Below are 14,665 nucleotides of genomic sequence, written 5' to 3'. Positions count from 1 at the left end.
CGCGCTCAGTATCGCATGGGATAATAACAGCAGCAAAACACAACATGAGCAATAATAACAACAGCAACAACAACAAAAATAACAACAACAAATCATTAATGATAATAACAGCAGCAAAACACAACAGGAGCAACAACAACAACAAAAACAACAAGAGAAATAACTTTTACAGTTTGCACTTAAGTTGCTAATGTCCGCCAAAATGAATCACGTAAGAGATGTCTTTTATTCTTTAAAAACAAAACCAGTTACCTTGTTTACTCGGTGAGAGCGTTCGGTAGTCCAGAATCACCCGTTCCTTGTTTCTATCACCAAGTTTCTCAAGACGAGCCACTTGCCTGCCAAGGGGTACGTAATTCTTGAGAATTGATATTGCCGGATAACTCCTCAGAAATGAATGTGAAGCTGTGCTGGCTACGTGCTACGTTTTTGCCCAGGAATAAAAAAAATCTCCTTTTTTTAAGTGCGACAGCTGAAAGCAAGGTCACTATGGTAATTTAAACCAAGCGCAAGGCACGACAAACAATTTGGTATTCTGAGCAGAAATTCCAGGAGAGTAGCTGTATCTGAGCAGAACTTTCCGACAAAAATTCTGTGAGTAGAATTCCTCGCAGAATTAGAGCTGTATCTAAGCAGAATTTTACATTCTATCATCGGAATAGTTGTATCTAAAAATGGTATCAAGAAATGGTCTATTGGAGCGGTTAGTCGGCCCTGAAGTTCTGAGGTCTATTCCCGAAGCTTGGCGGGAAAGCTTGTGATCTTTAGGAAAAAGTCGGCAGTGCAAATTAGCTACCTTAGAGAGTGAGAAGTGTAATTTTTGCTACCCATGACATAGGCATATCATAGCATAATAGCATAATAGCATAAGCGATATGATAAAAGGAGGAAAATGTTTTTTCGCAGTATCAGGGGAATTTATTGAGATGATCGAAAACAAGAGATGATGGTTGTTCTCTCTTGCCGAAACTGAATAAACCACTTCTGTTAGAGCTAGGGGACCGTTCATTTTTTATAAGGTAGGGGGTGCTGGTGGGATTTAGGGGAGGGGCCATGCCAAAAATTGGCTCTAAAGGGAGGCCGGCTGAAAATTATGGTGTTTAAAGGGAGGGCTATTCAAAATATTACCTTATTGATGGCTTCCGTAGTGCCTGCTTTTGTCTATTTTCACTTGAATATAGGTATTGTAAGACAGTATCTGTAATAGTGCAAAATTTCTGCCAGAACACTTAAAATAGCGTTCCTGGGCCCCTGAAAAATCAAGATTTTCCGGGGGAGCATGCCCCCGGACTCCACTACTAGGCGTAAAGTTCTTGAAAATACAATTTTCCTCTTGAGAGCATGCCCTGTAAATACACTCAACTCACCTTCACTAACGACCATACAACTCCTTTTCATAAAACAGTCAAGACAATGTCAGCTCTGATCTAGGTGCTCTTTGTCTATTTTTATGTCTAAAAAAACTAGCTAAAACTGGTACAGTTTCAAAAACTGCTCAACTGGCTTGAAACTGGTATAATTTGTTCTCCTATGTTTTTCAGACTGCAACAATTTTATTTTAATTTTTAATTTTCATTGGGGTCATCCTAAAAATTTAGGGTTATGAGGGGGGGGGAGGGGCAGTAAAAAAGGTTATGATGAAGAGGGGCGGTGATTATGTGCAACAGGGACTATTTATCAAATCTCATCAGCCCTCCCCCTCCCTCCGTGCCCCATTTAAAAAAAACGAACGGCCTCTAAAAAGACGCAAACGCGTTGAGATATATCTGTGAATGGATCGCAATGTGAAGGAGGAAGGCCATGGAAACTGATCAAGTAGAACGAACAAAATAGCTTGAGTATGTGAGCCAGTGGATATTTTCAGCAAAGGGAATAAGCATTGAATTTAAGATTTCTCCTGACAAAGAAATCTTAGCCCAAGAAAACCAATTAGAGTGGAGGCGCTCTGGCTGAGGACGAGTCGCCATTATTCTAGGCGCCTGCGATCTGATTAAACTGCGGTCTTATCCTTCCAGATACCAGTCTTACTCATCTATCAGTATCAGCTAGTGCCCGGCAACTGCGATTTTTAGAAGGTAGAGCTGCCATATACAATACCAACAACAGTAACTCTTGAAGCGGAAAGCGCATTCTTCACCAGTAGTGGCAGAAGCCAATATTCAATTGCGTCACGCCATTGTGTTTCAGGATTCGTTCGCAGCCGGTTCGAAGTCGGGCAGAGAACTTCACAGCTATCAGCGCGCGAAGTACTCAGCTGTTTTTCCATTCTTCTTGGAAAATGTGGCCGTGGAAATCTTCGAATCATTATCCAGAATACAAGGTGCGTTCAGATAGTCCAGCCTGTGTTTTGTCTATTTATTTATCAGTATTATTTATTTTTGGTGGGTTTACTCAGCCCACCGCAACCAAAGCATGCATGCTCGCCAATGATTACGTGTAACGGCCGACACGAATGGCTCAATGGAACGATTCACTCCAGTTCGCCCCCAGTTGTGATCTGTCAGAGTCGATTTGTGAAAAAAATAATGTACTGGATGCGTAGTTCGTAATGCTATGTAGTTGAATCAGCGAGATTCGATCGTTCGTCATTCCATTCTGGTCCTTTGACCTTGCTGCATGTTTGAAATAAGATTACAAGCTTTATGTAAGTTTATTAAAATAGCAGATAAACTTAGTAGAAGCTCACTGAGTAGCAAGAACGCTTCAGTTTTATGTTTTGTTTAAATTATTCTCCATTGGTCAAAACAATTGATCGGTGCCATCTACAGCTTATTTTCATTGACAAATTTCTCACTCTCAGAAGAATTTTAAGGGATTGGTTTTTTAAGAGATTTTTCTAGTATCTATTTTGCAATTTCAGAATAACAGTTTCCATCTCGACTACAGCTTTCAAACTTCACTTTCCAAAACACAAGTGATATGGCGCTGTAAATTAATGCATCCAACAGCTGCCTCCCTTAAAAAGTATGATTAGTCAGCTTCAAATTGCAGCTCTCATTAACACAAAAGATTTAAAACAAGCTTTTTTACTCGAGATAACTGTTTACAGATGGCTGACATATTAGCTCTCACTTGGAATATGTTCTTAGCAATAAATTTCAAACAACCCTAAAATTCAATTGTTTCAAGGGAAATCATTACTTTAGAGACAAACTAATGGATATCTTTTAATTTTTATGCAGAAAAATTAAAGTTTTACATGGACAATAGCTGAGAATAACTTTGTCTTCTATACACTGTTATATAATATAACGTGATTGCCCTGAATTGACCATTTCAGTCTGAGGCATGAAATGAAAAGTTAGAAATTACTGCTGCTGTACATTTCGATCCTGTCAGTTCTGAGAAAATGATAATCAGTCAGCTTATCCCTTTGTTCTTCATGGTATTCTTCCAGAAGTTCTTTATTAAAATTGCTAAAACATAATAAGCAAACTTTGAGTGTGATTAAATGAAACATTTGCAATGTCACATGAAGAACTGCTCAGTAGCATATAAATCCTGACCATAAAATCCATTTGTTATTGTTACTTATATCAAACTGCATCAGTTTTAAACTAATGTACATGTAAAATTATGCAGCTTCCTGGTCTCATCCATACTTGTTAACTTGTTCAGTTGTTATTTAGAGCACATTTAATTACAAGACTGATTGGCCATGCTTACAATTCCTCTGCTTTCTCCTAACTCCTGTAACACTTAAATGTCTTAATCCAATATATTTATTCAGACAGATGTTAAAGTAACTTTGATCGTGGAAATAACAGGTCCAAGAAGATTCATGTGTATACCGTAAATCCACGAATTAGCGCCCGGTGCGCTTAATACATCATCTGCACGTAAACAACAACATAAGCTGCTTATCGACCTAAAAAGCTAATCTTAAACTTTAAATCATGATCATGGCACTGTTAGTACTTGTAATTTTTTTTCCAAATGTAACGTGTTCACAAACTGAAACAATGCACAAATCTAATACTACACGATGAAAACTATACATCCTTTGTTGTCTCATTACTTGTCCACAAAATGGGGGAAGGTGAGGGGGGTGCTTATTTGATGGGGGGGGGGGGGCTTATTTTAAAGTTTGGCCAATAAGAGGGGTGCTTATTCGAAGGGGGCACTCATTCGAGGGGGGCCCTAATTCAAGGATTTACGGTACTTACTAAAACGCAGGGATTCCGAGTTTGATACTCAGAACTGAGTTGTTGAAATGGTAGATAATACTATCCACTTTATTATCCACCTTGGTAGTAATCTACAATAGTGGATAATGTTATCCACTCTTTGAACCCAGACTGTTATATTTTTTCGGCTGTTCACAGTTAGAGTGTATTATGCACCCTTAAACAAAGGACACTTATGGGGTAATTTTTTAAATTCTTACACTGATCTCCACTTTGACAAATTATCTTAATTTTGTTTTCAGCATGCATCAGATAATTCTAAGTATTACCCCCATCCTCACCTTGGGCTCCAAGTGTCACGCCGGATGATGCAGCTCATGATTGGATGCCTGTGCTTTGGTGTATTATTGATCTTAGTCAATATCTATCAGCTGCGGAGTTTGAATGTTGGGCTGTCTGTGGGTGACCCAGAGTTTGGTAGCTCAAGTAGACCCATTGTTTGGATGAATGCCAAGAATGTAAGAGAACAAATAATTTCATGGGGTACTGATAAAACTGCAGTTACATCTATAGACAATACCGGTAGTTTGTTTTTTATTCAAGACCACTTTTGAGCAAGGACACTGTAAATCATTATAGTTCACCACTAAATTTTCTCCAATTAGAACTTAGTTAAATTGTAGGCTTATGTATAGCCTACATGATAATAACCTTCAGTGTGTCTGACAATCACTTGGGCCCAGATAGCATGTTTTGACCAAACATGTTTTTTGGTATGGTTTGTAAGGTCATAAATGGAGCATTTATTACAAATAATTTGTAGACTTTGTTCAAGTACACCATCAGGTGTTAGCAATAGTTTCTAAAGTTAACTTTCATATTATATTTAACTCACTGACAGCTAAGATCTGGCTATTTGAAGCATGTGATGGCAGTGTTTAGTCGTATTGGTTACACCAGGACAGAGGCACGGAGTCGCTTGTTTGATGTGATGTGGGCCCATGATTACCCGTTTGGTGGAGATCTGAAAGAAATGCTGCAAACTTTAGAACCTCATCAAAAGGTTAGAATGGACCTAACCTCCTCACCTACCCTCATCACCCCTACCCTCCCCACCTTTTCTCCCCTCGCCTACCCTTCTCACCCCCACACTCTTCACATACCCCCTTTCTCACCTACTACCCTTTTCACCTACCCTCCCCACCTTTACCGTCCTCACCCTTACCCACCTCACCTACCCTCCTCACTCCTACCCTCCTAAACCTACATGTACCCTCCTCATCCCTCCCCGCTCCATTACAACATTTGCCTGGAATGTGCTAGAAATTCTTCAATTTTGTTTAGTTTTCTCATCATTACTTGTTTGTTGAGCATTGCTATTTGTTGATTTAGGCAATGAGTCTACATGTATGTATGTGAAGCCCTTGTTATCTTACAAAGGGAGAATGTTTTTTTGACTTTTGGCTTAATAAATATTTCCTGAAATTGTGGATTTGGACTTAGCAATCCTGGCCTGATGGTGGTCAATCAGAATAGCTGTTACTGCAGTTGAGTCTGCGGTCAAATATTTGTTTTAAAAGGCATGGAAACTAGGCGAAAGGGTCAATACAATGCAGAATTGTCCCTTTTGCCTCGTTTGTGTGTCAAGCCGCTGATAACTGCAATGACAGCTATTGCTTTTTTTAAACTGTAGTAAGTTTATACATTCATAAGAATATTATTTACGTGTAGTGTAGTTTTTTTCTATTTTCAACATATATATGTAACAGTATGCAAATTTATATGTGTACTCAGAACTGTTCTTAGTGTTTGTGTACTGCTTGACTGTAACATGTCTTTTGTTTACTTGTCCATTTAGATTAATCATTTTCCAGGCTCTGGATATATAACAAACAAAGTTAGCCTGGCTGTGAACCATTTTCAATTTATTCCTCCAGCATTTGTGATTCCAAAGGACACTCAGAAGTTTTTAGAAGAAGTAAGTCAACTGATATGAATGTCAAATTTACATTTTATGTGTGAATTCCATTGATTGCATTCTTGAAGTTCCATTTATTTAGTGTGTTTCCAGTTAGATTTCTTGAGACATTATCTTGATCATTTACAGGTGAAAAATCACCCTCAAAAACTGTGGGTGGAAAAGAGTAATAATCATAGAGGAATACACATCAAATTGCCAAAAGGTATGTGGCAATATTTATTAACTTCCTGATCATCATGTTTTAAAAGTTTGTTCCAGTTCAGCCGGAACAGTCTAACATTGTCCAAGTTAGCAATTATGTCTTTCCCCTGATTCTTTTTTGCTTCACACACTTCTTACGTACAGTGTGCTAATTATGTACCTTGACATTAAAGTACAGCAAGTGAAAAAAGTCAGAAATTAAAATTGGTTTTCTTGACAAAAGGTTAGGTGTAACTCAGTACACTTGACTAAGTGTATACATGTAGCATTCATGTGTGAACTTTATTTATAATGCTGCGAGTATCAGTACAAATACCATTACTCATCAACAATAACTCTGATTTCTGTCAGAATTACATCTACAGTAGCCAATTGTACAACCCAGGAACACTGGCCAAAATGCCAGATTTGTAGTTAATTCTTGGTGAAGTCACCGTGATTGCTTTAATTAGAAGGAAGAGGAAGATATTAATAACTGCACACAAATGAGGCAGTCAACAATATTTTTTTATACCTTGTTTGCTCATATTTGTGTGCTTCATCTGTGTCCTTTCATTTGTGGGTGTCAGTTAACCCTTGGTGCAGTCATGTCCTTTTCATATCCATCATGCTATCAACTCTGTATTAATTAATGGAATTTGATTGCCAACAAGGATGGTTTTTCTTTCTTTTGACTACATGTATTTTGTTTCACAGATATTGATCTCAGCAAGGGGTCTGATCAGAATTTTGTCCAGGAGTACATTGCTAACCCATTTCTTGTTGATGAACGAAAGTTTGACATTGGCATTTACACAGTCCTTACATCCATTGATCCTCTCAGAGTTTATGTTTATGACCAGGAAGTTCTCATCAGGTAATTTTATTTAATAAAATTGAATACAGTAATGAATGCATGTCTCATGATTGAATCTTAAATAGTGACCAAGGTGTATGAATACACAGTCAAGCAAACTCTTGTTGACAATTAAACAATTTTAATTGATGGGAGGCCATTCATCTATGACTGACCCATTTAGTGCTGCAAATGACTTGTCAATTCAGTTTTCTAATTGACCCTTTAATTGCACCGTTTCCTTAAGCTGGTATCTACATAACTTTGTGCAATGCGCTTACAGTACAAAAAAACAGTACATGTTTAAAAATTTAGATTACCAGTGAATATTTGACACTTTTAAGAGCCTTTTGAACCTTATATCTAATTTATCAACAGTGTCACACATCTTATGAGTTTTTTGCTCATTCCCACTAAATTTGATGTTTAAAAATGACCTGCTTAAAGACAGGCACTGTGACTTAAACATGTGCTGCAGCAGATCATGAACCTCCAGACCTGACATAATGAGATGCTTGCCATGGTGAACATCCAAATTTATATTATAAGGCAACATTCCATTTCCATGACCAGATGAAAGTATACATAGTCTTTTTACTAAATCCTCAGATATTGTGAGAAGGACTATTACCCTTTTGACCCAAATGATGAACAGAAGTACGTCGTGGAAGATTCATACACCCAGCCATGGGAGGTACAGTGTTAAATTAATACTTGTCATACACCTGACAGGAATTCTTAATTCCTTCTTTCTCCTCCTTCCTAATGTACTTGTATTTTCACTGTAATGGTCTAACCCTTCCCATGTCACTTTGGTTTGAAAAATTGGGTTGATTGTGTACATTGTAGAAATGACTTTATGGAATACCTGACTTCCCTGAACTGTATTATGAAATAATTATCTCCGTCTGCAATATGTGGAATGATAGAGACTCTCTAGAGATTATGATTTGGGAATGCATTTATCAGGTCTCATCTAACCTCTGTAAACTGATTTATTTTTACAAGCTTTTCTAAGGCTCATCTCTCTTTATTGAATGGGATATTGGGAAATACAATGCACTGAATGTAGCATACTGTAGGGATTTATGTTTATTCTTTCAAATTTAACTATAAATATGAATTGAAGCCCCTTCCCAGCCCCTATTGAATTGCAATGTGAGTTGTTGTTGTTCTTTTTGGGGACATTTTTTGTTACTCAACTCTTCAGTTGCCATCTCTGAGGGAATTATGGCATAATGGAAAGTTCAGCCGCAAGATGCTGCTTAACGCCTATCTGCAACAGCAAGGTACACATGGATCTTTGTAATCATGTCAGTGTTATAGTTTTTGTCAAGTTCAAGTGTCACCCTGGGCGACAGAGACCAATTTAAAGTGGTAGGGTTAAAAAATCAGGGCAGTGCAATGAAACATTAGGGGCCCGGCCGTCCTAACATTTATTGTGTACTCCGGAGCTCTAAATTAAGAGCAGCCCAAGCAAAAGAGTGGTGCAAGGGAGTAGCTAGGGTGGGGTCCTGGGGTGCCCATGACCCCTGCCTTTGTAAGCCTTTTTTAAGCAAACAACTTACAACAGGCAGTGAGTACATCTGGTGAGTACCCTCACTTTGACACAGTGTGCCCCCCCTCCCCCCCCCCCCAATTGAAAAATCCTGGCTACACTCCTGTGGTGCTCTATCAGTCCCTCCCCCTCCCTGTTCTGTGATTGGGAAATGTGTGCATGTACCTCAGGAGATGATTAATTTATTACTAGAGCATCTTTGAAGTCCCACCTCTGAGGAATATCTTTGTTCTTCATAGGTAAAGATGTAGATAAGATGTGGAATGATGTTTACAGGGCCATTGCTGAGGTAAAGCCTCTATTTCTAACTTGCTTGTTTTAAAGTCTTGCTAATCTAGCAGTACTTCTAATTACTTTAAAGTTTAATTGAACAGCACTATGACCCTATGCACCAAAAACCATGAAGGTAAGCGTAGGGATTGTCACAAGTGGTTCGGTTTTGTATCTTAAAATACACCTGATTGGTCAGAACATGTTCCACTAATTTAATTAACCAATTACAGAGCTCAAATGGCAGAAAACCTAGTAAACAAATGTTTACTTAATAGGTTTTCAAATTTGATTGAAATTCATTTATAGTAACTTTTAGAAACAGACATGACACAGTATACAATCAGTTGGACAAATACTGAGCATCAACGGTTGGAAATTGAAATTGTTCTTTTTTTTTTAAAAAAAAAAATGTTATTGTGTCAATGAGTTATTGCTAAGAATGTAAATTCATACATTTTTATTTTTGTTATTTTCCAGGTTTATTTAAGAAAGGAACCAGACCTTATTAGTGCATCCTCAAGCTACAAATCCACCAGGTAACGCTTCCTTTTATTCTCAATTAATGCAGTAGAATTATGTGTTTCTGTAATTCAGCATTCCTTCAATATGTCTCCGTTAGTGAGCATCCTCTTTACTTTAATTCTGCAAATGCTCAATATATACCTGATAGTCAGAATAGGCCATTAAAGGATAGTGGCTTTTCATGACTTAAACACGGCTTGTTATCTTTGTCAATCGCGTTTTCTCATCGGTGCTGTCACTTCTTCCCTATTTTCAGAAACTTCTTTGAGATGGTGCGTTTTGATTTCATATTGGACTCGGACTTGAAAGTCTGGCTCATGGAGGTAACTGATTTTATTCATCATCTTGTAGGCAGTCGCTAGTAGTTGTAAGACAAAATATTTTTTACAGCTGTTCAACTATAACTAAGAGCCAATCACAATGGCAGTAGGAACTCGTGTCTTCGAACTTGAAAGCAGAAGCGTTAACTCGGTGGAAAGCGCGGGAAAAGTGCGCTGAGTCGAGCCAGTAGTAGCCTGACTAAACAACTTCTCGCTTTGATTGGCTAGCACAAGTTGAAAAGCAAGGAAACTAAGCTGCTGACGCCGATGGCAGAGAATATATGTACAGGAAGGTAATTGAAAAAAAAAAAATAATAATTAGAGTGAACATAACCTATTTCAATGGACGGTCAGCGGGAAGAACTCGTTCATATGCAAGGAGTTGTTAAACCGATAAACATCTAATCAAGACTCATGAAAATTTCTCTTTTGCTGATTACTGCTCTTTCAGTGCTATTGAACTTAGGAAACCAATAACACATTACCAACTAACTGATGTAGCAACCAACCAACTATACATGTATGAGTGCCTGATTGAAAGGAAGCATACGTAAATGCGGTCGTTTTGTGCAGTTCATATATGTAAAAATTGTTAATGTCACATGACGTTCTCTGTAGGTGAATATGTCTCCTAATCTGTCGTCAGCAGCGCATTCAGATAATAAACTGATGTACGAACAGGTCAGTAAAAATATCAATGAATATCTCTAATGACTTACGAAAATTCAGTAAATACCTCTGGTAATTTATGAAACTAAAAAGGTCAGCAAATATCCCTAGTGACGTATAAAAGATCAGCAGAAATCTCTAAACGTAAACACATCAATAATAATGTCTCTAGTGACTTACGAAAGGTCAGTAACTATTCTCAGTATGTTACTGACCCAAAGTTGATGAAAAGCATAAAAAGGCTGATGTTTTGACCGCTATCCCAAGTCCTTCATATCGTGACAGAAGCATTCCCAAGGTGCCTCTGGCGACAACAGGTTACTGACAGTATTACCTCTTGAATCAACTTGTGCAGAAATGCTTTTCTTGATTTGTCGATGTTTTCCTTCCTTAGGTTGTATTCAACCTTCTTGGTTTAGTAGGAGTAGCAACTAAACTGGATCATAGCTTGAAGTACAGGTAAGACAGATCATCTGCAATCGATTCTGTGAGTATGAAAGCTGGTAATGGGCTACAAGCCTACGCTAGTTCGTCTGTCGCGCAGCCCGGCATTTTCTTGTTCTTGGTCCTTTTTCGCTTCTCGCTTGACAAAGGGTAAAGAGGATCTGCTAAGATTCTCATTATAGAATTTCTGAAGTGATTTGTTTGTTTGCTTTTAAGTTCGCCATCTGAAAAAGAAATGCTAGTAAACGATCAAGACATCCAAGTGTTGTACGAAACCTGTTCAAGTAAGGAATGCACCAAGGCCTGTATCAAAGAGGTGGGTTTCAAGGTTGTGTGATTATTTGTTGTCGTCGTTCGTTCTTAGATCAGTCAGTTGTCTTCAGCCTCTTCTCGTTTCACGAATTATTTAAGTTTTGTCGCTGACAATCAGACATACATACAATGAATTGCTTATAGAGGTGTTACACATTGTGTTTTTGTTTTCTTAGATCTGCCGTCTGTGTTATCCTTGTCTTAGAGAGAATGAACGTGAATTTATTAAAGCCGCGTATTTAGAGCACATTCACAGAGGAAACTTCCGCAGAGTGTACCCTCCTGCCATGGTAAATATTTCTATTTATATCTTTGTATTAGTAGAGCAATTAAAGGGTGGACCATTTGACCTTTTAGGGGGGGAGTGGAGGGTCGGTGATATGGCATAGTCGTGAATTTCTTTTTGAAACCTTTCGTGTACCAAGGAAATCACCTCCCCCCCTCCCTCAAAAGTCAGAAGGTCCACCCATAAGTTGAGTTTCCATGACATAGCTGGTGAGAAATGTTAATATTTGTCACTATTTGTTGTTTACAGACTCAAACAGGAGAAGCGAAGAAAGACAGTCCTCAATTAAGTCTTAGTTCTTCTAATCAATTAATGTTTCAGTGGTTTCAAGCCATGTGTCTACAAGACATCACGTGGTGCGCTTAACTTGTTAGCTTTCAGTTGTAATCTCTAGCAGAATTTAAATAATTCAATAATTGCCGTTTTGTATTTAATGCACATTCGATCCTCATGGTTAGAAGTATCGATATTTCTGAAAATTTCAGCGTTAGGTAATTTTTGTGTCAAAGGATTATTTCAACTTGAAAGCGATTCGTACTCTTCCAAAATGGCTTCCTCCACGGGGTGACATTGGGAATCAATGACTCCATATCAAGCTACTCGCCTGAACTTGTTAAACTTGCCCCACTTGATGGACGCTGTTGTGGAATACTGTTTTGTAATAGTGGGTGGATCATCCACCGTTGTAATAACTAACTTATGTTCTGGTCAATTGAGAAAATATTTATCCATGTTTATCCTCAGTAGCAACATAATCGTTCCATTTTTACTGTGAAGGTATTTGTACCGTGAAGGTCTATGCTTCCTTGAAGCTGGACGTGATTTGCAAGTTTCAGTTTAATTTTTGTACAAAAAATAAGTGTAAATACGCTACCAGTAACCTAATATTTCGTTAGATCAATCTTCTATTCCAATGACGGTCTCTTACGTGAATTTACTGTAGTTCAGTTCATGTTGTTTAACCATAGAGCCAAGTGGAGAAAAGGCGTGAAAGTGGCGTCAACCAATAAGAATTAGTTTCTATTTTCAATCACCGCATAGGCCAATCAGATGTAGCGGTAAAATCTGTCACAAATGTAACGTGATTTCAGGAGTATACACCGTAACACGTATATTTTCTCATGCAGCGGTTGGCATTTTTACTATATTTCAAGGGTAGAAGTGAGATAAAAAGTAAAAACTTAAAAAACAAAGAAAGTAAAAGTAAGTATGTAGCCTTTAATTTACTTTACCAGTGCGATCGCTTTGCACTTAAAACCTTACACTGATATAGCAGTTTAAACAGATGTTATGTTTGTAGATTTTGTTGTTTCAATTTTCGTTAATACAAACCAAGAAAAAATTATATTTAAACTTTCTAACTAGTGTTGAGATTTTCCACCTATTTACGATATTTACAATTTCAAAATATGTATTACGACGGTTCGTTTCGATACGAACATACACAATAAATGGCTGAATTATATCTCATAAGTCTCTTGAAGTCATTGATTTTCGTTACCCCCACATCTCTTTCAGTTAAACAGTATTCACCGTACGAATAAAATCCAATCATGGGACTATTGGTAAATCCTTCTTTAAAGGCTGTTTGCGAGCTAGAGTAGAAGGCTTGTCCTTTGTGAACGAACCGTGACGTGAACAGGAGCGAAAACTTAGGTGTGAAACCGTGTCTGCTAGCGTCTTCGATGAGTTGTTGAGCCGGCGAGTAAAAGTCAGCGTTGTTGCCGTTATTTAATAGTCCTGCGCATGCACGGAATCGTTGACCGGAAATAAACACTGCGACAACCCTTGCTCTCTTCACCAGTCCATCAATAAACAAACGGTCGTGCCCTACGCCACCAAAAACAACCACTTGTTCCCCGTATGTCTCACGGATTCCTGTATTGTAAACCAAAGGTCGGAAAACGTTAAGGCATATTAAGGTATTTTAAAAGAGGACAAGATCAGGTTAAAATTGCAATACCTGCAGCTATGAAAGGTATAAAATCTCTACTCGCCGACAATGCGATCAGAATAACTAACTTCACTGGAGCGTTGGCGGGTAAATCAAACATGTCACACCAGCGGCTTTCCGGGGGAGGTCTTGGAGTGCGAAGATAAACATGATGGTACTCTACACCTGGCATATATGGCGCGCACATGAATGCGTGCCCAGTCTTGAGATGATGCATATGATCTGGGGTAAACTGGTCAATGGGTTGCTGAAACACTATACGCTCAGTGGTACAGCCCAACGTGACACATCCCGGCGGCAGCTTGGAAAATAAATTGAACACGGATCGTACCAGCTGTCGTTCTTCGTTCCTGCGCCTTCGAGGTTCTCTTCTCGTGAACCAGATCTCACGGTGGCTTAACTGAATAACCATCCGAGGCTCGGTATACATGTTCTCAATGACACTGTCGATTTCGTTGCCAGTTATTAGCTTGTCAGCCAGGTAGTGCACGCTCCACGTTGTGCGTGAATGAAGAATCTGCATGGAAATGTGTCTCCACATTCTGCTCACTCGCGCCGTTGTCCGTAGCTCCCTAGCCGGGAGATATCTCAAAATCATGTCCACTACTTCGGGAAGATAAGGTAGAAAAGAATGCGTACGATCGCTTGTTGCCGACATTTTGATTTCTTTCTTTGCGCTCGAATGCCTTTGATTGTGACGCTGTTCGTTGTGAGGTCACATTTAATTCGCGCGCAGGTTTTGTTGTTCGCGCAATGCAAACCTAAGTTTGCTGTAGGGTCTCCGTGTTAAAACAAACTTTTGCTCTCAATTTTTGATACTTTGATAAGACGGCAGCGGTGTTAACGAAGGAAATGGCTATCATTACTATCTAAAGTTTTCAGAGATGCCTGTCGAACGCCACCCGGCCGGCGGGAGAAGCTTCGTAATGCAAATTTACTTTCAGTTACTGTCGGTACAATACGAGCGGTTTCCACTGAAAGTGACTGTTTGCAATGAGCTCTTTACTTGAAATACCGCTGGAAGTGAGCCTGAAAGATGGTATCAAATGCGCTTCAGTGGCGTTCACCATTGATCTCACATGATGATCTATCTCCCGCAGAAGTTTGATGAACACTACTAACAAGTGTCCATTTGATATGTCTGCCTGACAGTTTTTAATCAAAGAAACAGAATAAACATTTG

At 38.7% G+C, this 14,665-nt stretch overlaps 2 protein-coding genes across 2 annotated transcripts; one reads left to right on the top strand and one right to left on the bottom strand.

Annotated features, from left to right (window-relative positions):
- Window positions 1-2,034: 2,034 nt before the first annotated feature.
- LOC110056188 (putative tubulin polyglutamylase ttll-15) lies at window positions 2,035-13,001 on the top strand. Its single transcript, XM_089293018.1, has 16 exons — window positions 2,035-2,320; window positions 4,430-4,645; window positions 5,029-5,190; window positions 5,986-6,105; window positions 6,235-6,310; window positions 7,006-7,165; window positions 7,754-7,838; window positions 8,355-8,433; window positions 8,942-8,991; window positions 9,453-9,511; window positions 9,754-9,820; window positions 10,436-10,498; window positions 10,881-10,945; window positions 11,147-11,246; window positions 11,419-11,532; window positions 11,778-13,001. The coding sequence occupies exons 1-16, from the start codon at window positions 2,279-2,281 to the stop codon at window positions 11,892-11,894; spliced, it is 1,575 nt and encodes a 524-aa protein (XP_089149144.1). The 5' UTR covers window positions 2,035-2,278; the 3' UTR covers window positions 11,895-13,001.
- On the bottom strand, window positions 12,943-14,140 carry LOC110056189 (F-box only protein 22-like). The gene is made up of 2 exons (XM_020762635.2): window positions 13,492-14,140; window positions 12,943-13,406 (listed from the first exon to the last, which is right to left on the bottom strand). The coding sequence occupies exons 1-2, from the start codon at window positions 14,138-14,140 to the stop codon at window positions 12,943-12,945; spliced, it is 1,113 nt and encodes a 370-aa protein (XP_020618294.2).
- Between the last annotated feature and the right edge of the window lie 525 nt (window positions 14,141-14,665).

Source organism: Orbicella faveolata, unplaced genomic scaffold, assembly GCF_042242905.1.
Source record: "Orbicella faveolata isolate gen_17 unplaced genomic scaffold, um_ofav_v1 contig_24, whole genome shotgun sequence".
In the NCBI taxonomy this organism is placed as follows: Eukaryota; Metazoa; Cnidaria; class Anthozoa; order Scleractinia; family Merulinidae; genus Orbicella; species Orbicella faveolata.
The sequence above is the reverse complement of the archived record's forward strand: the minus strand, read 5'-3'. Positions and strand labels throughout refer to the sequence as shown.